Source organism: Ascaphus truei, chromosome 8 (genome assembly GCF_040206685.1).
Source record: "Ascaphus truei isolate aAscTru1 chromosome 8, aAscTru1.hap1, whole genome shotgun sequence".
NCBI lineage: Eukaryota > Metazoa > Chordata > Amphibia > Anura > Ascaphidae > Ascaphus > Ascaphus truei.
Genome location: NC_134490.1, coordinates 34481510 through 34507176, shown reverse-complemented (window position 1 = coordinate 34507176; position 25667 = coordinate 34481510). Strand labels below are relative to the sequence as shown.

Genomic DNA, 25667 nt, shown 5'->3' with positions numbered 1-25667 from the left:
GGGTGTGGGTCTGGTTTTAATTGCACCAACAATCCCAGACCCGGTTGCACTCTAACCCAGTTTTAAACAAACATAACAGGCGGTCATTGTGGCCTAACCCCAATAAAACATAAATTTTTGAGGTTCAATTTTAACGAAGCAACTTTGTGTGCTGCAGTGTTAGACTACTAAATATTAGATGGGCCCTATTGTCATGAGTAATCAATGATAATGTCACTGGCTTTAATTTTAAGCTTCCCAACTACTTCCCTGTGAGTATTGCTACAAAACCGCATCAATGTCTGGGAAATCTACGAGAACACTGATTATATATAGCATGTTCTTGTATAGCGCTGCTAGTTTTACGTAGTGCTTTACAGAGACATTTTGCATGCACAGGTCCCTGCCCCGTGGAGCTTACAATCTGTTTTTGGTGCCTGAGACACAGGGAGACAAAGTGACTTGCCCAAGTTCACAAGGAGCCGACACGGCATTGGACCAGATTTCCCCTGCTTCAAACACAGTGCCAGTCGGTGTCTTTACTAACAGACGCTCCTCTCCTTTACGGTGCTTATGCCATGATCATTCCAATGAAGTTTGGAAGAGTAAAGTGGTAATACAACAGTTCCCGTTGGCTTGAACCAGAGGGCTCCAGGGCTGGTGAACCCCATTACTTTCAGCTCTGGTGACCCCCCCACCCCCCTGCTTTCGATCATTCCTTTGTAGGGGGTGCAGTTAGCCGCTCAGCTAGCATGGTTCATGTAATGGCAGATTTTCACAGCTCCTGTGTCCTGCGGGATAATGGGAACTGGGATAGTGCGGACTTCCCAGTGTCCCCTTTTAATGTGGGAGCATTTGCAGGAGATCCCAGCACCTTTCTGGAGGTAAGTATCTCGGGAAGCAAGGTGGTCCCTAGGAGCTCAAATTAACGGGCTTCACCTCCGGTGGCACCCTGCTTCAAACCAATGTAAAAAAAAAAAAAAAAGGAAGTGGTAACTACTGGTAGCCATTGTTAAATGGGTTGCGACTTTTTTAAGATCATTTTAAGCGGTGGCACATTGCTGGAATAATTTGCCCTGGTACCAATGAGGGGGTAAAGGTGGTGTAGATAGAGGAGAAAGCCCTACACGTCAGATGTGCATTGGGCGGAGAATAGTTAATGCCATCTTTACAATGTAGAGGGCCACCTGTGTGATAATTGGTTCTTTATATATTATAGGTAATGATTGGATATTTAGTGCTGTATGGTATGCAGGGATGACATCACAATCTTACATGGCCGTGGCATTCTAGGCCTTTAGTCCCGCCCCCGGTGACGTCTCAGCCGCCCACTCGTCGCTGTTGACGTCACCCTAGGTGCAACCTCTCCCACCTTTTAACAAAAACATCCGCCATTCACAGGAGGCGGGTTCGGTGTGGGAACCAATCCCTGAGAGAGGAGGGGGAGGGGGTTCTCGTTCAGTTCTGCCAACCACCCAATCAGCCGGCGGAGAGGGTGGGGGTGACGTGACCGCTCAGGCATCCCATGATTCAGGGCCCGGAAGGAGCGGGGATCTGGGCTCGGAGACACCGGCGGCGGCGGCACCATGAGCGGGTTCCGGCAGCAGAATGTGGAGGAATTCTTTGAGATGGGAGAGGAGCTCGGGAGGTAACACTGGGGCGGCGGTCACAGTATCGCTGTCCTGATCGAGTTAAGCTCTTGTCCCTGCGATTCTCCCTCGTCCCCCCTCCCAGAGTTCACTCTCTTCCCCACCCCCCTCTTCACAGAGTCCCTCTCTTCCCACCCCCCTCTTCCCAGAGTCCCCACCCTCTTCCCAGAGTCCCACTCTCTTCCCCACCCACCCCCTCTTCCCAGAGTCCCTCTCCCTCACCCCCTCCCCCCCCTCTTCCCAGAGTCCACTCTCTTCCCCACCCCCCCTCTTCCCAGAGTCCACTCTCTTCCCCACCCCCCCTCTTCCCAGAGTCCACTCTCTCCCACCCCCCCTCTTCCCAGAGTCCACTCTCTCCCCCCCCCCTCTTCCCAGAGTCCACTCTCTCTCCCCCCCCTCTTCCCAGAGTCCACTCTCTCTCCCCCCCCCTCTTCCCAGAGTCCACTCTCTCTCCCCCCCCCTCTTCCCAGGTCCACTCTCTCTCCCCCCCCTCTTCCCAGGGTCCACTCTCTCTCCCCCCCCTCTTCCCAGGGTCCACTCTCTCTCCCCCCCCTCTTCCAGGGTCCACTCTCTCCCCCCCCTCTTCCCAGGGTCCACTCTCTCTCCCCCCCTCTTCCCAGGGTCCACTCTCTCTCCCCCCCTCTTCCCAGGGTCCACTCTCTCTCTTCCCATGTCCAAGTCTCTCTCCCCCCTCTTCCCAGGTCCCTCTCTCTCCCAGTCCCTTCTCTCCTCCCTCCCTCTTCCCAGAGTCCGTCCTCTCTCCCCCCCTCTTCCCACAGGTCCGTCCTCTCCCCCCCTCTTCCCACAGTCCGTCCTCTCCCCCCTCTTCCACAGTCCGTCCTCCCCCCCTCTTCCCACAGTCCGTCCTCTCCCCCCCTCTTCCCACAGTCCGTCTCCCCCCCTCTTCCCACAGTCCGTCCTCTCCCCCCCCTCTTCCCACAGTCCGTCCCTCTCCCCCCCTCTTCCCACAGTCCGTCCTCTCCCCCCCTCTTCCCAGAGTCCGTCCTCTCCCCCCCTCTTCCAGAGTCCGTCCTCTCCCCCCCCTCTTCCCAGAGTCCGTCCTCTCCCCCCCCCCTCTTCCCAGAGTCCGTCCTCTCCCCCCTCTTCCAGAGTCCGTCCTCTCCCCCCCTCTTCCCAGAGTCCGTCCTCTCCCCCCCCTCTTCCCAGAGTCCGTCCTCTCCCCCCCCTCTTCCCAGAGTCCGTCCTCTCCCCCCCCGCCTCTTCCCAGCCACTCTCCAGAGTCCACTCTCCCCCCCTCTTCCCAGAGTCCACTCTCCCCCCCTCTTCCCAGAGTCCACTCTCCCCCCCCCTCTTCCCAGAGTCCTCTCCCCCCCCTCTTCCCAGAGTCCACTCTCCCCCCCCTCTTCCCAGAGTCCACTCTCCCCCCCCCTCTTCCCAGAGTCCACTCTCCCCCCCCTCTTCCCAGAGTCCACTCTCCCCCCCCTCTTCCCAGAGTCCACTCTCCCCCCCCTCTTCCCAGAGTCCCACTCTCCCCCCCCCTCTTCCCAGAGTCCACTCTCCCCCCCCTCTTCCCAGAGTCCACTCTCCCCCCCCTCTTCCCAGAGTCCACTCTCCCCCCCCTCTTCCAGAGTCCACTCTCCCCCCCCCTCTTCCCAGAGTCCACTCTCCCCCCCCTCTTCCCAGAGTCCACTCTCCCCCCCCTCTTCCCAGAGTCCACTCTCCCCCCCCCTCTTCCCAGAGTCCACTCTCCCCCCCCCTCTTCCAGAGTCCACTCTCCCCCCCCCCTCTTCCCAGAGTCCACTCTCCCCCCCCTCTTCCCAGAGTCCACTCTCCCCCCCCCTCTTCTCCCAGAGTCCACTCTCCCCCCCCTCTTCCCAGAGTCCACTCTCCCCCCCTCTTCCCAGAGTCCACTCTCTCTCTCCCCCCCCTCTTCCCAGAGTCCACTCTCTCCTCCTTTCTCACCCCCCCCTCTTCCCAGAGTCCACTCTCTCTCACCCCCCCTCTTCCCAGAGTCCACTCTCTCCTCCTTTCCCCCCCCCTCTTCCCAGAGTCCACTCTCTTACCTTCCCCCGCCCCATTTCTCTAACTTGTGTCGCCGTGTTCCCTCTCGCCCCATATGTGAACATGTTTCCTCCCCCTGCCCCCCTCCAGCGGTCAGTTTGCCATCGTGCGGAAGTGCCGTGAACGCAGGACGGATCTGGAGTACGCAGCCAAGTTCATCAAAAAGCGTCGCCTGTCCTCCAGCCGGCGCGGGGTGAGCCGGGAGGAGATCGAGCGGGAGGTGGACATCCTGCGGGGGATCCAGCACCCCAACATCATCACCCTGCACGACATCTTTGAGAACCGCACCGACGTGGTGCTCATCCTGGAGCTGGTGTCGGGCGGGGAGCTGTTTGACTTCCTGGCAGAGAAAGAGTCTCTGAGTGAGGAGGAGGCCACCATGTTCCTCAAGCAGATCCTGGACGGGGTGCATTACCTGCACCTCAAGAGCATCGCGCACTTTGACCTCAAGGTATTGGCCAATGCTGGAGCTGCATCCCTGTGACATCACGGGAACGGGGAGCCTTGATTGGCACGAGTTTATTTATGGTTACCCTGCCTCCCCTTATAATGAACGTGCTGCACTGTGTAATGATGCTGAGTATCAATACACCGATCATGAACACTCTGCCATGTATAATGATACTGAGTATCTATAAACTGTTAATGAACACGCTGCGCTGTTGAAGGATGCTGAATATTTTTAATGAACACACCGCGCTGTATAATGATACTGAGTAGCTAAGGCTGACACATTTAAGGTTTTTTTTTTCTTATATGGGACGCCGAAATCCAGTATGAAAGTCAGACGTCATAATCAGTTAATAACGGACCCTCAGAAATGAAATATAAAATTGATTTACTTATTGCACATTCAAACACAAATAAGTTGCGTGTCACAATCTGAACAAACAATGTTTAGTTCTTTGTTTCTTACCGGTCGGTGCGTCTCTCTGCAAGTGTTTGTTTTCCCGCTGCGGTTTTTATCATCTCTGCGCTGGGCGGACGCGCAATGAACAAGCGCTTCTAGGGATGGGTGTCCTGGTATTATCAGGTGACCAGCCAGGGCACTAAACTCTTTGTATTTTATTTTTAATTGCGTACGGCAGCTATTACACACAAGTAGAAATCTGTTATAATTTCACGAGTCACTTTAAGTTCGGGCACTTCCCGAGGAGGCGCGAGGAGGCGGATCTTTCCGGGACAAGTGAATAACGAATGGACGGTTATATATAATCTCTCAGGCAACCCTGTGGAGTAGCAATACTGTACACTGATAATGAACATGGCACGCTGTAGGAGGATGCTGATTACCGCTATACATTGCTGCTGATCACGCCGTGCTGTATGATGGTGCAGAGATTCTATACACTGCCGATCATGCTGCATTTTATCAGTGTGCAGATCTACTGCGCATAATTATAATGTACACGCTGCTCTTTATAATGATGCTGAGTATCTCTGTACACTGCTAGCCACTTTCTTAGCTGCCTATAACAGTTACAGGCAGAGGTGGGGGTGCTGTGTTTGGGGGGCTTTATTTAAACCTGTTCTGTCATTCCCCCCCCCCCCACACCCAGCCGGAGAACATCATGCTGTTGGATCAGAGCACCCCCAACCCCCGAATCAAACTCATCGACTTTGGAATCGCTCACAAGATACAAGCGGGGAATGAGTTCAAGAACATCTTTGGCACACCCGAGTTTGTGGGTGAGAGGAGCTGTCTCCCGCTGTGTGTGTGTGTGTGTGTGTGTGCGCGCGCACGTCTGCGCATCTCCGTGTGTGTGCCTGCGCGTCTCCCTGTGTCTCCCTGTGTGTATGCCTGCGCGTCTCCCTGTGTGTGTGCCTGCGTGTCTCCCTGTGTGTATGCCTGCGCGTCTCCCTGTGTGTGTGCCTGCGTGTCTCCCTGTGTGTATGCCTGCGCGTCTCCCTGTGTGTATGCCTGCGCGTCTCCCTGTGTGTGTGCCTGCGCGTCTCCCAGTGTGTGCCTACGCCTCTCCCTCTCTCTCTCTGCGTGTGTGTGTCTCTCCCTCTCTGTGTGTGTGTGCGTCTCTCCCTCTCTCTGTGTGTGTGCGTCTCTCCCTCTCTGTGTGTGTGTGCGTCTCTCCCTCTCTGTGTGTGTGTGTGTCTCTCCCTCTCTATGTGTGTGTGTCTCTCCCTCTCTGTGTGTGTGTCTCTCTCTGTGTGTGTGTGTGTGTGTGTGTGTGTGTGTGTGTGTGTGTGCGTCTCTCCCTCTGTGTGTGTGTGTGTGTGTGTGTGTGTGTGTGTGTGTGTGTGTGTGTGCGTCTCTCCCTCTCTGTGTGTGTGTGTGTGTGTGTGTGCGTCTCTCCCTCTCTGTGTGTGTGTGCGTCTCTCCCTCTGTGTGTGTGTGTGTGTGTGTGTGTGTGTGTGTGTGTGTGCGTCTCTCCCTCTCTGTGTGTGTGTGTGTGCGTCTCTCCCTCTCTGTGTGTGTGTGTGTGTGTGTGTGTGTGCGCGTCTCTCCCTCTGTGTGTGTGTGCGTCTCTCCCTCTCTGTGTGTGTGTGTGTGTGTGTGCGTCTCTCCCTCTGTGTGTGTGTGTGTGTGCGTCTCTCCCTCTCTGTGTGTGTGCGTCTCTCCCTCTGTGTGTGTGTGTGTGTGTGTGCGCGTCTCTCCCTCTCTGTGTGTGTGTGTGTGTGTGCGTCTCTCCCTCTCTTTGTGTGTGCGTCTCTCCCTCTCTGTGTGTGTGTGTGTGTGTGTGTGCGTCTCTCCCTCTCTGTGTGTGTGCGTCTCTCCCTCTCTGTGTGTGTGTGTGTGTGCGTCTCTCCCTCTCTGTGTGTGTGCGTCTCTCCCTCTCTGTGTGTGTGTGTGTGTGTGTGTGTGTGCGCGTCTCTCCCTCTCTGTGTGTGTGCGTCTCTCCCTCTCTGTGTGTGTGTGTGTGTGTGTGTGTGTGCGTCTCTCCCTCTCTGTGTGTGTGTGTGTGTGTGTGCGTCTCTCCCTCTCTGTGTGTGTGCGTCTCTCCCTCTCTGTGTGTGTGTGTGTGTGTGTGTGTGTGTGCGCGTCTCTCCCTCTCTGTGTGTGTGCGTCTCTCCCTCTCTGTGTGTGTGTGTGTGTGTGTGTGTGTGTGTGTGTGTGTGTGTGTGCGTCTCTCCCTCTCTGTGTGTGTGTGTGTGTGTGCGTCTCTCCCTCTCTGTGTGCACGTCATTCTTTTTTTTTTTCCCTCTCTCTTTGTGTCTGGGTGTCTCTCCCTGCAATATGTGACCTCTCTCTCCTCCCCCAGCTCCCGAAATTGTAAACTATGAACCACTGGGACTGGAGGCAGATATGTGGTGAGATGCATAGTATGCCACATGGGGGGAGGGACACTGGGTGAGGTAGTGGGTCACACTGAGATGCAAGGGGTATAGGGTGGGTGTGTGGGACACATGGACAGGGGCGTTGGGCATGAAGGGAGAATGGAACATGTGGATGGGTTGCGGTGGGACATGGGGGGCGGGAGGGGGGAGGACATGTGGGTGAGAGGAGGGCATGAGGTGACAGTGGGTGGGGCTGGAATGTGACCAAACCACCACCTTGGCTTCGCTGCCAAGCAACTCACCCCCAGGACATGTCGCCACTCCCTGCTTCGGAGCAGCGACATGTTAAGTGACGATATGTCCTGGCGGTGGATTGGTCGCGGCCAAACGTCCTACACCGGGATGGGGTGAGACGCATCAAACATGAACGTACCTGTGGGAAAAATGTCGACCCTAGAGAGCCGACATAAGATGGGGGACACGCAGGAACATATGACACATGTTGGGGCACACACGTGATGCATGTACCTTTTTGTGTATTGCTCACCATGAGGTCTGAGTCTGGAAGGATCACCCCATCCCCTTGGTTTGCGGTGACCTCGGGCCTGTCTGGGTGGTGAGTATTGGAGGTGTTTTCAGCTGTTGCTAATTGATGTTTCTTCCCCTGCAGGAGCATTGGAGTGATTACTTACATTCTGTAAGTATGTGCTAACCTTTATAGTGGGGAGGTGGTGTGAATAGACATGTTTGTGATGGGTAAGGGGGCGGGGCTCATCTTTTCGGTTGGGTGTGTGTAATTTTGGAGGGGTGCGAAAAAGGTCCCTTGAGTGTCCTGTCTATTTAAGGGCTACAAATGTATATACCTGATAATTATACCACCATCCTCAGACTGAGGGGTATGTGGAGGGAGGGGGGAGGGGTCTCTATTTGATGGTTCTCCTGTAGAGCCCTCCAGACCCTAACTCTCTCCTTCACCCTCTATCTCCCACTTTCCGCCCTCCACCTCTAGGCTCAGCGGGGCATCCCCCTTCCTGGGAGAGACCAAGCAGGAGACTCTGACCAACATCTCGGGGGTTAATTACGACTTTGACGAGGAATATTTCAGCAACACGAGTGAGCTGGCCAAGGATTTCATCCGCCGGCTGCTGGTCAAAGACCCCAAGTGCGTTATCTGATCCCCCTTTCCCTGAAGTCTTCCCCCTCCCCCGATCCATCCCAGTACATCTTGGGTGTGAAGGATAGGCGAGAGGGAGGAGGGTCACTACCAAGCTAACCCTTTGTGCAGTAAGGGGGATGGGTCCCAGATTTGGTGACCACCTTCCCCATGTGACAGTTAACTGAGTCTTTTCTTTTCTCCGCTTAGAAAGCGGATGACCATCGATCAAAGCCTGGAGCATCCGTGGATTAAGGTGAGAATAGGGTGACAGACCTCCAGCCTGTCCCTCTTACTGCAAGGTGACATTGTAACACATGGGACCTATGAGACATGGAGTCTGTCCCTCCTACCACAGGATGACTCAAACAAAAGGGAGTGTAGACCCATGGAGTCGTGACTCCCTCCCCCGCCTCACTGCATGGTGACAGAGAGGGGACTTATGGTCCATTGACTCTGTCCCTCCAACCATGGGGTGACACAGTGACGAAGACTGTCATGCTTATGGACAAATGAGCGGTTCTGCCCCAATGACTTGCTCACAGTCCAGCAGGATTGTGCCCAAATTAGTGACACCCACAGAAGATTAGTAATCATTGCATGTGGTCAGTATAAAGTATGTGAGCTATGCACTCCTCCCTCCCCAGGCCATTAAGCGGCGGAACGTGCGGAACGAGGACAGCGGGAAGCGCCCGGAGCGCCGGCGTCTGAAGACGACGCGTCTGAAGGAATACACCATAAAGTCCCACTCCAGCATGCCCCCCAACAACACCTACGTCAACTTCGAGCGGTTCAGCCACGTGATGGAGGAGCTGGGCGTGGCCGAGGAGGCTCTGCATGAGCTGCAGCGGAGCCAGGCCACCTCCCGCGAGGACCTGGCGGCTCTGCGCTCCATCTACGACGAGAAGGAGGGCTGGTACCGGGAGGAACGAGAGGGGGTGGGGCGCGAGCTGCTGGGAATCCGCCTGGAGCTGCAGCGCGGGGAGGCTCAGCGCAGGCAGGCGGCGGAGGAGCTGCGTGGAGCCCTGCTCAGCGCCAACGGGCTGAAGAGGAGGTTCGGCGCGGCTGGAAAACAGATACGAGGCCCTGGCTGCGCAGGTGACTGCGGAGATGAGCTTTGTGGAAGAGCTGCTGAGAACCATGAAGACGGAGAGGGGGGGAGAGGAAATAGAGCGGGGCGTGTGCTGAAAGAGGCGCGGGGAAGGGATTGCTGAGCGGAGGGTGCTGTCCCCCTGCTGAGGGGTGATGAAAGGAGAAGCTGCCCCCTGGGGGGAGGTACAAAGACCTGGTATCTTTTCCATTTCTGTAAGCTGCATGATAGTCAGGACCCCCCCCACTCCCACATGCACACAATGAATATACTGCAGTATTGTAAAGCAGTACTGAGCATCGCTTCACGTTTCCAGGCGTTAGAGGAAAAGTCACTGCTACAAACACACAGGATATATATCCTATAATCACTTATCTCGGATATCTCCCCTTCGGAACTCATTACACATTCCATATTGGGGTGCCGGGGGGTGGGGGGGGGTTGTGCTGCTATGACTCCTAATGTTATTAAGGGAGGGGAGGTATCTGGCTATCATAGAACCTGTAATATGTTACAAATTATCCTTAAAATGTGTTTTATACACATGCCTCTGTATTTTTATTTATTGGGAGTGGGGATGTTGGTCGGATAACTGCAGTAAATTGGGATTGTGATGTAATGACTACAATAGTGAGGGGTGCATTATTGGGGTGATACCCAGAAGCACTTGCAGCTCCTTGCAGGTGAGATTTTTCAAACGTCTGTATATCGCAGATACAGAGGAGCTGTACTTGCTATCTGCCACTAGAGGGCAGAAGACGTGATGTCCCTGCGGGTGAAAAGGGAACAGTTGACTTGTGTACAGTAACCTAAGATCAGGGGCCTCCCTCCATGTAATACTTTATACGTATAACAGAGCCTCGTATCAGGACACTCCGTTCCTAGAACACTAGGAAGTGTGTAATCTCCCTTTTGTATAACACCACTTCAGATCAGTGGACCTCTTATACCATCTGGTGATTAGTAATGTCTCTGTATAACACAGCCTCGCTCTCCCTTCATATATTAGCAGGGATTAGTACTTTGCCTCTATATAACACAGCCTCACGCTCCCTCTATATAACACCAGAGGATTTGTAATGTCCCTCTGTATAACACAGCCCCCATTCTCGCTCCATATAACAGCGGGGGGAGATTCTCCACATGACCTCCCTGTCTGGGACTCTCGGACTTAAACAGGTCTTTGTGTGTTTGTAGACGCTGCAGATGGCTCTCTCCTGTCTGTCTGCGCCTTATAAACACAGAGCTGGGCACACAGCCTGCTCACTGCTGGCCCTGTGTTAGTAAGATGGGGCAGCCCCTAAATATCACACCCGCTTGGAAACTTTGCGCTTCTGTCTCGCACTACCGTGTCAAAATCTCAGTGTCTTGTGTCCAGGAGCGCACAGTGGCAGAGCAGAGTGGGGGTGGGGGGGGGGGGGGGAGGAAAATGTGTGTGTGTCTGTCTGTCAAAAAGAAGCGCCCGCTCCGTAGTGCAATACATGTAATACAATAGAGAAAGTGCCAAGTGCCCCCTCACAAGATATCAGATGGTGTTGCGCAGGATCAGCACACAGTGTGAGTAGCGATAGCCAGATCAGGAATGCGGGATTCTCCCAACAGCTGGTGACATCAGGAAAATACTTGCGTAGCTGCTCTCTGCTAGTGGATGCCGAGGATTCGGGGGAGATCGGATGCATTGTAAGGAACCCCCACCCTCTAATAGCGCGTCTGAGATCAGATGCATTGTAAGGAACCCCAACCCTCTCTAATAGCGCGTCTGAGATCAGATGCATTGTAAGGAACCCCAACCCTCTCTAATAGCGCGTCTGAGATCAGATGCATTGTAAGGAACCCCAACCCTCTCTAATAGTGCGCCTGAGATCAGATGCATTGTAAGGAACCCCAACCCTCTCTAATAGCGCGTCTGAGATCAGATGCATTGTAAATTCTTCTGTGTTTGGTACAATTTGACCAATTTTGAAAATGACAGAGAACCCTTATAGGGATACCCGGGGATCCCAAATCTTCCTAGGAACCCTGGTTGAAAAACTGTGTGTTCTGAAAGACATTAATATACCCATTAGTGGTCATGGTGACAAATTGCTTAATCAACACACATGAAACAATCGGTGATGGATAAACAATATATACAAACAAAACCATGCACTATCTAATAGATATTACATATAGGTATTACATAGTTCAACTTATTTTTTTAAATAAACTTATTTTAATAATTAGAAGTTATTTTAACTAGTTTAGACTAATGCAAAGTTTATTTATATTCTATATTATAGCACACCATTTTTGTTTATGATGTTTTAGACTGTTCCTAGTACAGTATTTAATACTGCTTGTCTATCAGATAGTGCATGCTTTGTTTGTATATATTGTTTGTTCATTACTGATTTTGTTTGATCTGTGTTCTCCTACTTGTTTAAGTAATTTGTCACCATGACAATTATTGGGTATATTCATGCCCTTCAGAACACTCGAAGACTCTCCTGATGAAGTCATGTTTTCTAGTGTGACAAAACGCGTCGGACTTCTGAAGACATCACGCTGGAACGCGGAGGACGAGGACTTACAGTCAGTGTGTGACTTCTCCGTGTTAGCGCGGACTTTTTGAGCTCTGAGCACTTTTGTCTATACCTCCTGGATGAGCAGAAGAAGAGGAATCTCATGCAGAGAGATGTGAGTGGAGAGAGCAGCTGCTCAAGTAGATTTTCCTGATGTCACCGGCTGTTTGGAGAATCCCGCATTCCTGATCTGGCTATCGCTACTCACACTGTGTGCTGATCCTGCGCAACACCATCTGATATCTTGTGATGGGGCTCTTGTCACTTTCTATTTCTATTGTATTACATATATTGCCCTACGGAGCGGGCATTTTTACATTCATTGTTACTTTGGATGATGTCCAGATTTTTTGGAACACTAAGTTTGGCGACTTTATCATTGGAATCACAGTAGGATTTGTTAATTCATTTATTCACGGGTATTCATTTGTTTGTAACATTGATCGTATTTGTGTTTCATTGTCACAATGTTGTGTTTGACATCAATACCACCACATAATTTGACACAAACACTACAGTATTGACACAATTAGGTTAGTGCTTATTGCACTATAATAATAATAATAAATATATATATATAAAATCATTTTATCTGTACCTCTGTGAGATATAGCTCATCTGTGACATGATGCACATAGCCTGGTGGCAGATACTGTATGGAGAGTCAGATGGCTATAAGTTTATACAGAACACAGAATGTCCGGTGACGTGATGAGAAATTAAGAATGCTGGAGAAGGAGAGAGAGGCAGAAATAATTGGGGACATAAGGTAGTAAAGCAAAGATGTGGTGGGGAGAGAGGGAAACAAAATGTCAAACTCGTCATTTTGCAGAGGGTGGGGTTGGTGCTCAGAGATTTTATACATACAGTAGCAGTGGCCTTTTAGTACTTATATACACCCATACTAGCAGAGCCCTGTATGTACACCATATAATACGATAACGGTGGGACGCAGTGGAAGTGGCACAGAGAGGTGTTATGGTTCCTTTATTATGATATATAGCAGGTGAGACGAGAGCTGCGGCATCGAACGTGGAATAAATAACATTTTACTGTTTGTGCTGAGTTCCTTTATCTTCTCTGCACAGAGAGCGCAGGCCGGGGGCCTCACCTCTCCCTGGCACGGCACAGGCGGGTGAGGGGGGCATCACGGGAGTATTCACACAGCAAACGGTACCCAAAATCAGATGCTGGAACAAGGAGAGATTAGATTGTGAGCTCCTTGGACAAGCTCCCCTCCCTCTCTGGTTCCTTTGCTGGCTCTAGCATTTGTGATGGGCCGAGCTCACTGTCGGCTATATCAGAATAACATGCGCCCATCAGTAGACAAACTGCAGAGTGTTGAGGTCCTGCATGGTATGGGGATAAGGTGTATGTCTTGTATGTTTGCTGCCGAAATCCCCTCTACACGTGTGTGTGTGTATGTGTATCCTGTGTGTGTGTGTATCCCGTGTGTGTGTGCATCCCGTGTGCATCCCATGTGCATCCCATGTGCAGGGTGTGGTCAGTACCTGGAGAGGCGGCAGTTTCGTGTGATCACATAACTCCCGGTGTAGGTGAGGTCACAGCGCACCGCGTTATTCGTAAAATCCGACTCCAGCACCTGGAAGCTTGGGTTCACAGAGACCTGGGGAGCAGCGATGTCAGATATATATTATTTACTATACATCCGTTCATAAAAACCTGGGAAATAGATCTCTCCCATCTTCTCCCCTCCTGTTTTCCCTCGCCCAATCTTTTCCCCCACCCCTCTCTCCTCTCTCTCTCTCCCCCCCACCCCCCCGTAGGGCAGTCTATGTGTAATAATAGCTATAGGCACTCCTTTTGAATTAAGATATATTTTTTATTCATCCATGAGACAGGTTCCAGTGGGAACCGAAACGTCATATTAATAAAAGTGTCTTCATTCAAAAGGTGCCTATAATTAATATATTATAGATAATTTTACACACACAGAGACAGCGCACAGTCACAAATGGAGAGTGCAAAGTGTGACCCGTGACAGTGACACCCACACCGGAGAAGACGGTAATGCAGAATCTGAGCCGCGTTCGTCACCCTTTCCGCCCCATATTCACCTTGAGGATGTATCTCCCGGGGGGGACATCTGTGATATCAATCCACTGACAGTCAATGTTGGCGTGATACGTGTCATAGCATCCTGGGCTCAGCCCCTAGCGTGTGTAGAGAGAGAGCATGTCACCTGTGTGCACAAGCATTTATATACGTGTGTGTGTGACACAAGGAACATCACTATATTTCCCTGAGTCTCTGCCCCATAATATTAGAATGTAAGCTCTTCAGGGCAGTGAGTCCTCGTGTCATTAATGAATGGTTGTTGCGGTATCACCTGCGTGTGCACCGTGCAGGCGTAGCGCCGCCTCACACCCGGGTCGCACATTGTGTCCTCCAGACAGAAACTGGCCTTGTGTCCCTCTGCCACTTTCCGATGTGACACAGAGTCCAGGAGGTCATAATGACTGAACGAGTCCATGCTGTGATAGTGTCTGAGGGGAGAGAGGATGAGTGAGAAATGGGGGGTGGGATGTGGGGGTGGGTGGGATGAGGGAGTAGGGGGGGAAGAGGAAGTGAGAGGGATGGGGGGGAAGAGGAAGTGAGAGGGATGAGGGGGGAATGGGGACTGGAGGGGAGGGGGGAATGAGGGAGAGGGGGGATGAGGGAGAAGAGAGCAGGGAATAGAGGGAGAGGGAGTGGGGAGAGGAATGTGGGAGTGGGGGGGGGGATGAGGGAAACTGAGTTTGGGGGGAATGAGGGAGATGGAGTTGGGAGGGGGGGGGGGGGGGAATGATGAAGTGGGGGAAAGGAGAGTGTCCTGGAACAGGATTGTGTTTTTTCTCTGTCTTCAGGCTGCCAGCACTCCTCTGCATAGCTGTTGCAACAATGTTGCGATCCCTTGTGGGTTTCTTGGCTTCAGCCAGTTGCCTTGGCAACCCCCCTGGTTGGACTGCTCCCCCTCCCCTTGCCAGGTGGTATTGTCCCAGTAAATTTCCCATCAGCCATGTTGCCTCTTAGTACCAGCAGCCAAATAAGGGGCTGAGGGGAAATAAGGCTGCGGTCCCAGTCATAACTGTGACACTCGCGCCCGGCGGGGGGGCTGGGGGGGGGCTTTTGGGGGGCGGCGCGTGCACAGCGCTAACCGCGATCTGACAGGGAGAGAGGGAGCTTGCGACGGGAGGGGGCGTGGTCGGGGATTTGCGGGGGCGCGGCCATCACGTCACACGTCAGGTTCGCCCTCATTGAGTGAACCGCCGGTGGGGGCGTGGCCACGCCTCCGTCGCAAGTTTTAAACTCAATGAAATTGAGTTAAAAAAAAGTCTTGCAGCACGGCGCGGCTGCACCTTCAGCGTGAAGGTGCGTACTGGGCCCTCCCCCATTGAGGGGCAGTGCTTACACGCACAGCGCACGCCGAGCCGTGCGCTGTGGCAGTGACTGGGACCGCAGCCTTAGGGGAAGAATGAGAGAGGGGAAATAAGGGGGAGTGCGTGGTGGGTGGAGGGGGGGAAGGAGAATGAGAGGGGCAAGGGGAAGAATGAGGGGGAAATGAGTAGGGGTAGTGAGGGAAAGAATGAGAGGGGGTAGGGAGTTAGGGGACGAATGAGGCGGAAAGGAGTGGAAGTGGGGGAGAGGGAATTTGGGGAAATTAGGGGAAGAAAGAGAGGGAATGAGGGAGCTGGAGGTGTGGGAAATGAGGGGAAAATGAGTGAGGGGAAGAATGAGGTGGTATGGAGTGGGGGAGAAATGAGGGAGGTGAAGAATGAGTAGGGGATGTGAGGGGAAGAATGAGAGGGGTAGGAAGTGGGGGTATAATTGGGGGGGGGAAATGGGGGGGGAGAGGAATTAGGGGGTAAAAGTGAGGGGAGAGATTGAGAGAAAGAATGATAAGGGTGTGAGTGGGGGGAAAATGAGGGGAAGTATGATGTGGGGGGCGGGGGGTGTGGGGGACAATGAGAGGAAGAATGGGAGGGGATTGGTGGGAGAAAGAGTGGGAAGGGAAGAATGAGGGGGGTGGGGAGGAAGGGGAAGAATGAGGGGGTGGAGAGGGAAGGGAAGAATGAGGGGGTGGAGAGGGAGGTGAAGAATGAGGGGGTGGAGAGGGAGGGGAAGAATGAGGGGATGGAGAGGGAGGGGAAGAATGAGGGGATGGAGAGGGAGGGGAAGAATGAGAGGGTGGAGAGGGAAGAATGAGGGGGTGGAGAGGAAGGGGAAGAATGAGGGGGTGGAGAGGGAGGTGAAGAATGAAGGGGTGGAGAGGGAGGGAAAAAATTAGGGGGTGTAGAGGGAGGGGAAGAATGAAGGGGGGAGTGAGAGAATGAGGGGGCAGAAAGAATTCACACTTAGCATTTAGAGGCAGACAGCCCCTTGGTCACCGAGATAGACAGTGCCCACGAGTGGTGACTGTCACTACTCACTGGTGACAGCTGTGCCACTCCCAGGCATGGCGCGGTTTCACTGGCAGGAAGTCGGCCGTTCCACGGTTTTTAACCCTCTGTGGAAAGTGCGTTAGCAGCACCCGGGTGCTGATATCAGAGACCGCCGGGGAGTAGGCAGATCTGGGAAGGTGGGAATGAGGGGAGAGGGAATGAGTCCTGTACCTATTACATTCAGCTGTACCTGTTCTACCTGTGTCTCCCAGTGGCTATAGCTCGGAACCTTCAACTAATGAAAGCACCTGGGAGTTTGATGACTTCTCTAATAATGATAAGCTGGTTCTGGGCAATTTATGTGTCAAGTCTTCAGAGCACGGATTGCCAACTCCAGTCCTCAAGGGCCACCAACAGGCCAGGTATTAGGGATATCCCTGCTTCAGCAGAGTCATTGTGGCTCAGTCATTCGGACCTGCCTCGCTCTCCTCAAGCATTCTTGCTTTTTGCTCACATGTCAACTTGCACTCTCTTTCTTCGCCTGCTCTCAGTCTAAACTTGATAGCTGTCTGACTCTCCATATCTGCCACCAGGCTATGTGCATTATGATGTCACCGATGTGCATTATGATGTAATCTCATGGAAGTAAAAACTATTTTTTTTATATTGTTAGGGAATCGTCTGTTCGCTATGCATTTGGACGCCTCTTAAAAATATCGTAGCCAAATTTAGCATGATGGTTTCTGAGAGAGGAGCAGGTTTTTGTCTGTTTGGATACCATTGGATGCCATTTTGAATCAATATGGCAGACTGAACCTTTGAAAACAGCACTGATTTTAACCAAATTCAGCAGGATTGTATTGTGTGTGTGTGTATATATATATCTACTATATATTTCTCAAACAGTCATATGTTTCTATGTCTGTATGTGTCTCCCTGTGTCCCTCCCTGTGTGTCCCTCCTAGCGGCAATCCCATTGGACCTTGGGCCAGGCCAATGAGATTGCTCCCTTGGCCCGCCCCTGCACACCTCTCATTGGCCTGAGGCGGAGTGACGGGCCAAAGGAGAGACACTCACTCACTCTCCTCGGATCTGCGCCAGTCCCACTCTCCACCCCCTCACTCCCGTCGTGTGTGTGTGTGTGTGCCCCCCTCACCGCAAACCCCCCGCACCGCAAACCCCCCCGCCCCCCCTCACCGCAAACTCCCCGCCCCCCCTCACTGCAAATCCGCCCCGCACTGCAAACCCCCCGCCCCCCCTCACCGCAAACCCGCCGCCCCCCCTCACCGCAAACCCCCCGCCCCCCCTCACCGCAAACCTCCCGCCCCCCCTCACCGCAAACCTCCCACCCCCCCTCACCGCAAACCTCCCGCCCCCCTTCACCGCAAACCTCCCGCCCCCCCTCACCGCAAACCTCAGCCTCCCCGGCGCCAAGCCTCCTCCACCTCACCTCTCACACACCGCCAGCAAAACTCCCGCCGCCTCTCACACGCCGCCTCACTCAGCTCTTCTCATCGCGGCCCCGTCTTACCGCCGGGAGCGCCAGCAAGCAGTTAACCCCCCCGCGGCCGAGCCGGGAGCACGGGGGGCGCAAGGAGGTAACCTCCCCCCCCCCCCCCCCACCACACACAACCCCCCCCGCGGCCAAACCGGGAGCACCGGGGGCGCAAGGAGGTAACCTTCCCCCCTCCACACAACCCCCCCCCCACACAACCCCCCCTCCACACATCCCCCCCCCACGCAACCCCCCCCCCCACGCAACCCCCCCCCCCCCACACACACAACCCCCCCACACACACACACACAACCCCCCCCCCCACACACACACAACCCCCCCCCCCCCCCGCTGGCGCAAGGAGGTACACACACACACTGACACACACACAGTGACACACACACAGTGACACACACACACACACACAGTCACACACTGACTGACACACAGTCACACTCTGACTGACACACACTGACTGACACACAGTCACACACTGACTGACACACACTGACTGACACACACTGACTGACATACAGTCACACACTGACTGACACACAGTCACACACTGACTGACACACAGTCACACACTGACTGACACACAGTCACACAGACACTCGCCCACTCACCCACTCACCGCCGCACGCAAACACTGACTGACGCACACTGACTGAGGCACACACACACACTGACTGCCTGACACACACTGAATGGCGCCCGCGCACACACATTGACTGACGCGCGTACACACACCCTGACTAACGCACACACCTGAGACACACATACTGACTGACGCACACACACGCACACACACCCTGACTGACGCACGCACACACACCCTGACTGACGCACGCACACACACACACCCTGACTGACGCACGCACACACACCCTGACTGACGCACGCACACACACCCTGACTGACGCACGCACACACACCCTGACTGACTCACGCGCACACACCCTGACTGACGCACGCGCACACACACCCTGACTGACGCACGCGCACACACACCCTGACTGACGCACGCGCACACACACCCTGACTGACGCACGCGCACACACCCTGACTGACGCACGCGCACACACCCTGACTGACGCACGCACACACACACACCCTGACTGACGCACGCGCACACACACCCTGACTGACGCACGCGCACACACACCCTGACTGACGCACGCGCACACACACCCTGACTGACGCACGCGCACACACACCCTGACGCACGCACACACACCCTGACTGACGCACGCACACACACACCCTGACTGACGCACGCACACACACACCCTGACTGACGCACGCACACACACACACCCTGACTGACGCACGCACACACACCCTGACTGACGCACGCACACACACACTGACTGGCGCACACACACACACACACTGACTGCCGCACACACACACACTGACTGGCGCACACACACACACACTGACTGGCGCGCACACACACTGACTAAGGCACACACGCACGCACACACTGACAGTGTGTGTGTGTGTGTGCGTCACTCAGTCTGTGTGTGTGTGTTTGTGTTTCTGCGTCAGACTCACTGACGCACGCGCACACACACACACACTGACTGACGCACACACAATGACTGACGCACACACTGCATGAAGCTGTAAAGGGGGACAAACAGAGCTGTAAAGGAGGGGGGGGGGACTGGATTGATGTGAATGGGGGATAAACAGAGAGAGGGGGGAGGAGAGAGGAGACAGAGAGGAGCGGGAACATTACATCCCGGGCAACGCCGGGTCTCTCAGCTAGTATATATATATATATAGATAGATAGATAGATAGATATATAGATAGATTTCATGGTCTTGGTGCTATGGCTGTGACAGACACACACAGGCTCTTCTATTACCATACATATATACACTTATACACAGACACACCATACACACATATAGATACACATACATATGTATTCAATTGAAAAAAAACTTTGTTTAAGTGTAGTTAAGGTTTGTAAGCAACCCCTTCAAAAGTCTGGAAACTTCTAAACTAAGATGACACACAACTTGAACCTCCCCCCCCCCCGCTTTGCTGCTGTAATTATATATGACATCACAAATTACACCACTCATGACATCACAAGTAACATCAGCATTGACAACCAATGACATGATCAGAGAATGGAATCTTATTGGATTCAGCTTGCCCACCCCTCATCGAGATCATGGCAATTGACTTAGCTTAAAGTAGCTGGACTGAATTTACAAAATCCATGTTTTACACATGGGCCGCTTCATATTGAATGCTCCAGAGTGGGAACTGGATTTTTTTTTTAATGTTTTTGCGCCTGATGGAAAAACTAAAAATATAGTTTATCCAACAGCATTAGAATAAAAATACATACATTTATTTTCATTAAAAAAAAGGGGAAAAAAAATTAAATTATCCATTTATAAATGTCAGAATTTTGTGGTTTCTTAGAATTCCTGAGCTCCGCCGGGTACTTTCAGCTACTATAGAGATATATACAAAACATGAAAAATACACATTTTATTGGTAATATGATCTTAGCGTGTAGAAAATTGCCGTGTTACAGAGCTTCCTTAGGAGGGGAAACTCCCCAATTACGCACTGACGCACCCAATATAGTGTTCCTATTTTCCTGCTGCAAACGTTGGAGGGTCTGTGAGAGGGGGAGGGAAAGAGAGAGGTGCAAGGGAGAGAGTGAAAGAGAGGATGGGGAGAGAGATAGGGAGGGGGTGAGAGAAGGCGAGATACTTTAGGGAGGGGGAGAGAGAGAAGGGAGAGCGTTGAAAGTGCAATGCAAGAGAGACTGAGAAGTAAGGCGCTGAGCACGCTCATGCTTGGAGAGCGCTCCAAGCATGAGCGCCGGGTGTCCTCTGATTTACGCAAGCGCGCGGGGGGGGGGGGAAGAGGGGGGGTGGCATTGCGGGCCAGCTGAGCGTGCGGGGAAGTCAGATTTTTTTGGGTGAGCGTGTGTGCCTGCGCACGCGCGCGCAGGAACTTACATATTTATATATATGTAGGATAACGCGGCAAGTGCCGCCCGCTCAGCGCTAGCGGGGACACAGCCAAGGCTTTGCCTATAATGCACTATAAGCGCACGCGGCGGCGGCAATGCGTTTGTTTTCGGGCGAATTGGCGTTGCCGTCGCCGGCACTATAAGCACGGCATAAGAGTGAAATATATGTGTGCATGTGACAGATAGCTGTTACACCTCACCTTGCCAGGCAATTCTCCTCGGCAGCACAGCGCAGGCTGTACATGGGGGCCCGCTGGATGTAGGTGGAGGTTTGGATGAAAAGGGCATCAGGGACCAGATCAGGGAGTCCTGTGAAGACCAGAGTCAGAATGAGGGGGAGCACAGGGGAGTCAGAATGAGGGGGAGCACAGGGGAGTCAGAATGAGGGGGAGCACAGGGAGTCAGAATGAGGGGGAGTCAGAATGAGGGGGAGCACAGGGGAGTCAGAATGAGGGGGAGCACAGGAGAGTCAGAATGAGGGGGAGCACAGGGAGTCAGAATGAGGGGGAGCACAGGGGAGTCAGAATGAGGGAGAGCACAGGGGAGTCAGAATGAGGGGGAGCACAGGGGAGTCAGAATGAGGGGGAGCACAGGGGAGTCAGAATAAGGGGGAGCACAGGGGAGTCAGAATGAGGGGGAGCACAGGGAGTCAGAATGAGGGGGAGCACAGGGAGTCAGAAAGAGGGGGAGCACAGGGGAGTCAGAATGAGGGGGAGCACAGGAGTCAGAATGAGGGGGAGCACAGGGGAGTCAGAATGAGGGGGAGCACAGGGGAGTCAGAATGAGGGGAGCACAGGGAGTCAGAATGAGGGGGAGCACAGGGGAAGTCAGAATGAGGGGGAGCACAGGGGAGTCAGAATGAGGGGAGCACAGGGGAGTCAGAATGAGGGGGAGCACAGGGAGTCAGAATGAGGGGGAGCACAGGGAGTCAGAATGAGGGAGAGCACAAGGGAGTCAGAATGAGGGAAAGCACAGGGGAGTCAGAATGAGGGGGAGCACAGGGGAGTCAGAATGAGGGGGAGCACATGGGAGTCAGAATGAGGGGGAGCACAGGGAGTCAGAATAAGGGGGGAGCACAGGGAGTCAGAATGAGGGGGAGCACAGGGAGTCAGAAAGAGGGGGAGCACAGGTGAGTCAGAAAGAGGGGGAGCACAGGGGAGTCAGAATGAGGGGGAGCACAGGGGAGTCAGAATGAGGGGGAGCACAGGGGAGTCAGAATGAGGGGGAGCACAGGGAGTCAGAATGAGGGGGGAGCACAGGGGAGTCAGAATGAGGGGGAGCACAGGGAGTCAGAATGAGGGGGAGCACAGGGGAGTCAGAATGAGGGGAGCACAGGGGAGTCAGAATGAGGGGGAGCACAGGGAGTCAGAATGAGGGGGAGCACAGGGAGTCAGAATGAGGGAGAGCACAAGGGAGTCAGAATGAGGAGAGCACAGGGAGTCAGAATGAGGGGGAGCACAGGGGAGTCAGAATGAGGGGGAGCACAGGGGAGTCAGAATGAGGGGGAGCACAGGGGAGTCAGAATGAGGGGGAGCACAAGGAGCTCAGAATGAGGGGGAGCACAGGGGAGTCAGAATGAGGGGGAGCACAGGGGAGTCAGAATGAGGGGAGCACAGGGAGCTCAGAATGAGGGGGAGCACAGGGGAGTCAGAATGAGGGGGAGTACAGGGGAGTCAGAATGAGGGGGAGCACAGGGGAGTCAGAATGAGGGGGAGCACAGGGGAGTCAGAATGAGGGGGAGCACAGGGGAGTCAGAATGAGGGGAGCACAGGGGAGTCAGAATGAGGGGGAGCACAGGGAGTCAGAATGAGGGGAGCACAGGGAGTCAGAATGAGGGAGAGCACAAGGGAGTCAGAATGAGGGGGACCACATGGGGAGTCAGAATGAGGGGGAGCACAGGGGAGTCAGAATGAGGGGGAGCACAGGGGAGTCAGAATGAGGGGGAGCACAGGGGAGTCAGAATGAGGGGGAGCACAGGGGAGTCAGAATGAGGGGGAGCACAGGGGAGTCAGAATGAGGGGGAGCACAGGGGGAGTCAGAATGAGGGGGAGCACAGGGGAGTCAGAATGAGGGGGAGTCAGAATGAGGGGGAGTACAGGGAGTCAGAATGAGGGGGAGCACAGGGGAGTCAGAATGAGGGGGAGCACAGGGGAGTCAGAATGAGGGGGAGCACAGGGAGTCAGAAAGAGGGGGAGTACAGGGGAGTCAGAATGAGGGGGAGCACAGGGAGTCAGAATGAGGGGGAGCACAGGGGAGTCAGAATGAGGGGGAGCACAGGGTAGTCAGAATGAGGGGGAGCACAGGGGAGTCAGAATGAGGGGGAGCACAGGGGAGTCAGAATGAGGGGGAGCACAGGGGAGTCAGAATGAGGGGGAGCTTAGGGGAGTCAGAATGAGGGGGGAGCAAAGGGGAGTCAGAATGAGGGGGGGCACAGGGGAGTCAGAATGAGTGGGAGTCAGAATGAGGGAGAGCTCAGGGGAGTCAGAATGAGGGGGAGTCAGAATGAGGGGGAGCACAGGGGAGTCAGAATGAGGGGGGAGCACAGGGAGCTCAGAATGAGGGGGAGCACAGTGGAGTCAGAATGAGGGGGAGCACAGGGGAGTCAGAATGAGGGGGAGCACTGGGGAGTCAGAATGAGGGGAGCACTGAGAGCTCAGAATGAGGGGGAGTACAGAAGCTCACAATGAGGGGAGCACAAGGAGCTCCGAATGAGAGGGAGCTCAGGGGAGTCAGAATAAAGGGGACCAGAGGGAGTCAGAATAAGGGGGAGCACAGGGAGCTCAGAATGAAGGGGAGCACAGGGAGCTCAGAATGAGGGGGAGCTCAGAATGAGGGGGAGCACAGGGAGCTCAGAATGAGGGGGAAGCACAGGGGAGTCAGAATGAGGAAGCACGGAGTCAGAATAAGGGGGAGCACAGGGTGCTTAGAATGAGGGGGAGCACAAGAGCTCAGTGCGGGGAGCATATGGAGTCAGAATGAGGGGGAGCACGGAGTCAGAAGAAGGGGGAGCACAGAGGGGAGAGGAGCTTTGGGGGTGGGGGAGTTAGAATGAGTGGGTGGGGATCACACATTGGCAGAGCTGTACCATCCCTGCCCCAGTAGCTGCCCCCTCCCTGCCCCAGTAGCTGCCCCCTCCCTGCCCCAGTAGCTGCCCCCCTTCTCACCTTGCTGAAAGTAGCGGGACACAGGTCTCCGGACCCCTGGGACCACATTAGCAGCACCAGGTTCCGGCTTTTGTAAGGATTTCTGGGGTCGTCCCCAGCCATTATCTGCGTTGATGGAGGTGGAGCAGCTGGGGGGTCCAGAGGATTGACCCTAGGGGGCCCCTCCCATGTCACTTCATTAGAAGCTGCAGGCAGGGCCTCCCTGTGCGGGGTGTTTATTCTCTGGGTGACCTCACTCCTCTGTGTAGGAATTCTCTGAGTGACATCATTGCTTTCACTATTTATTCTTTGGGTTGCATCATTCCTCTGTGTGTTAATTTTCCCTGTGACATCATTCTGTTGGGTGGGAATTCTTTGAGTGACATCATTCTGTTGGGTGGGAGTCCCCGAGGTGACATCATTCCATGTGGTAGGATTTCTATGTGTGATGTCATTCCTCTGGAGAACTCTCTGAGTGACATCACTTGTTTCGGTGCTCTCTCTGACCTCACTCCTGGGGGTGGAGACTCTTTGTGTGCTGCTACTCCATGAAGTGATGGGAATTCTCAGTGTGACATCACTCCTCTGGGTGAGGCCCCTTTGTGTGACATCACTCCTCTGGGTGGGAATTCTTTCTGTGATATCATTCTTCTGGGTGGGAACTCTTTGGGTGATGTCACGTTGTTGCTCCGGGTTCCCTCCCCTGGCGTCAGTGCGAACAGAGGGATTTGTCATGGATCTGGCCCCCGAGGGCTCCCATATACCTCCCCGGGGATCCATGGAGCCGACTGTGGGGCCTCCGAACCTCAGAGATGTAGAAGCTCCCAGGTCTGTGATCGGAGCCTGAGCTTAGGAGGCTGAACATTCGCCCGTTACTTTCCCAGCGAACTGGCGCCGCCAGGGCCCCGGGGGGCTTCCTGCTGTGCTTCGTGGGGAAGAAGCATGAGGAGCAGCGGGAGAAGGAGGAGCCGCGTGGGAGGCATGTGGACAAGCTCCATGGGATCAGGGCCGGAGGCTCTAGGTTTCTGTTGCTCTATCACTGGTCCCTTACAGATGTATTGTGCTCTGTCACTGTTCCCAGTGTAACTGGTAGTAATGGCTCCTCTACTCCTTGGTCAATGGGCCCTTACTGTTTCCCAAAGCCTTGTTACTGGTTCTTTACTGAGGTCTGGTGTTCTGTTACTGGTCCCTTAGTGGTTCCCGGTGCTGGTCCTCACTAGTTTCCTAGTGTTCTGTTACTTGGTCCCCTACTGGTTTCTGTAACTTGTCCCTTTGTGGTTCCCGGTGCTCTGTTACTGGTCCTTACTGGTTCCCGGTGCTCTGTTACTGGTCCTTACTGGTTCCTGGTGCTCTGTTACTGGTCCTTACTGGTTCCCGGTGCTCTGTTACTGTTCCTTACTGGTTCCCAGTGTTCTGTTACTGGTCCCCTCCAGGTTTCTGTCACCTTCCCTTACTGGTTCCCCGTGCTCTGTTACTAGTCTCTGAGTCTCCAATGCTACTGGTTTCTGTCCCTCTGTTACTGGTACCTTCTGGTTTTGATTTCCATGCGCTGGTTTCTTGCCTGCGGAGGACACTGGATCCTTTGCTTGTTGGTGGCTTCTTTCTGTTTGAATAAGTCACCAGGGCGTCCGGCCCTCCTCTCTTCTTCAGCAGCTTCTGATCCTATGGATTGGTCCCCAGTAAGTGCCAGCTCCTCTCCCAACAGCCCATCCTCTCTCTCCTTACACTCCTCCCCTCCGCTGCCCTGACTCTACCTCCCCTGCCCTGACTCTACCTCCCCCCCCCCTCAAAGAGAGACACACACAGCATGTGAGATGGGGAGATGCTGATTATCTAACCCCTGTGTAGCTCTCGCTATATACACAAAGCTGAGACAGTGTGACACCGGGATATGCAGGTATAACACAGCAGAGATGCAAAGAGAATCCTGACCCGCGGAGCTCACGCTCTAATA

At 53.9% G+C, this 25667-nt stretch overlaps 2 protein-coding genes across 4 annotated transcripts in view; one reads left to right on the top strand and one right to left on the bottom strand.

The window, feature by feature from the left end:
* The first annotated feature begins 1464 nt into the window (after window positions 1-1464).
* DAPK3 (death associated protein kinase 3) lies at window positions 1465-9667 on the top strand. Its single transcript, XM_075611330.1, is given in 9 exon segments — window positions 1465-1627; window positions 3741-4101; window positions 5210-5339; window positions 6866-6914; window positions 7552-7578; window positions 7891-8043; window positions 8245-8290; window positions 8682-9095; window positions 9097-9667. Coding segments are annotated over 9 exon segments (1368 nt in total). The 5' UTR covers window positions 1465-1565; the 3' UTR covers window positions 9223-9667.
* Window positions 9668-12070: 2403 nt separating this feature from the next.
* Window positions 12071-25667, bottom strand: part of LOC142501424 (protein-lysine 6-oxidase-like) — a 33338-nt gene continuing 19741 nt past the window's right edge. The window contains exons 1-7 of one of the 3 annotated variants that reach the window (XM_075611329.1): window positions 23735-25072; window positions 20771-20879; window positions 16116-16256; window positions 14036-14192; window positions 13764-13859; window positions 13197-13312; window positions 12077-12875 (exon numbers count right to left, since the gene is read on the bottom strand). In XM_075611329.1, the coding sequence (XP_075467444.1) occupies window positions 12869-12875; window positions 13197-13312; window positions 13764-13859; window positions 14036-14192; window positions 16116-16256; window positions 20771-20814 (561 nt within the window). In that variant the 5' untranslated portion in view covers window positions 20815-20879; window positions 23735-25072 and the 3' untranslated portion in view covers window positions 12077-12868. Of the gene's footprint in view, window positions 12876-13196; window positions 13313-13763; window positions 13860-14035; window positions 14193-16115; window positions 16257-20770; window positions 20880-23734; window positions 25073-25667 lie in introns of those variants that run through there. The other 2 variants (XM_075611327.1, XM_075611328.1) reach the window with 2 other exon arrangements.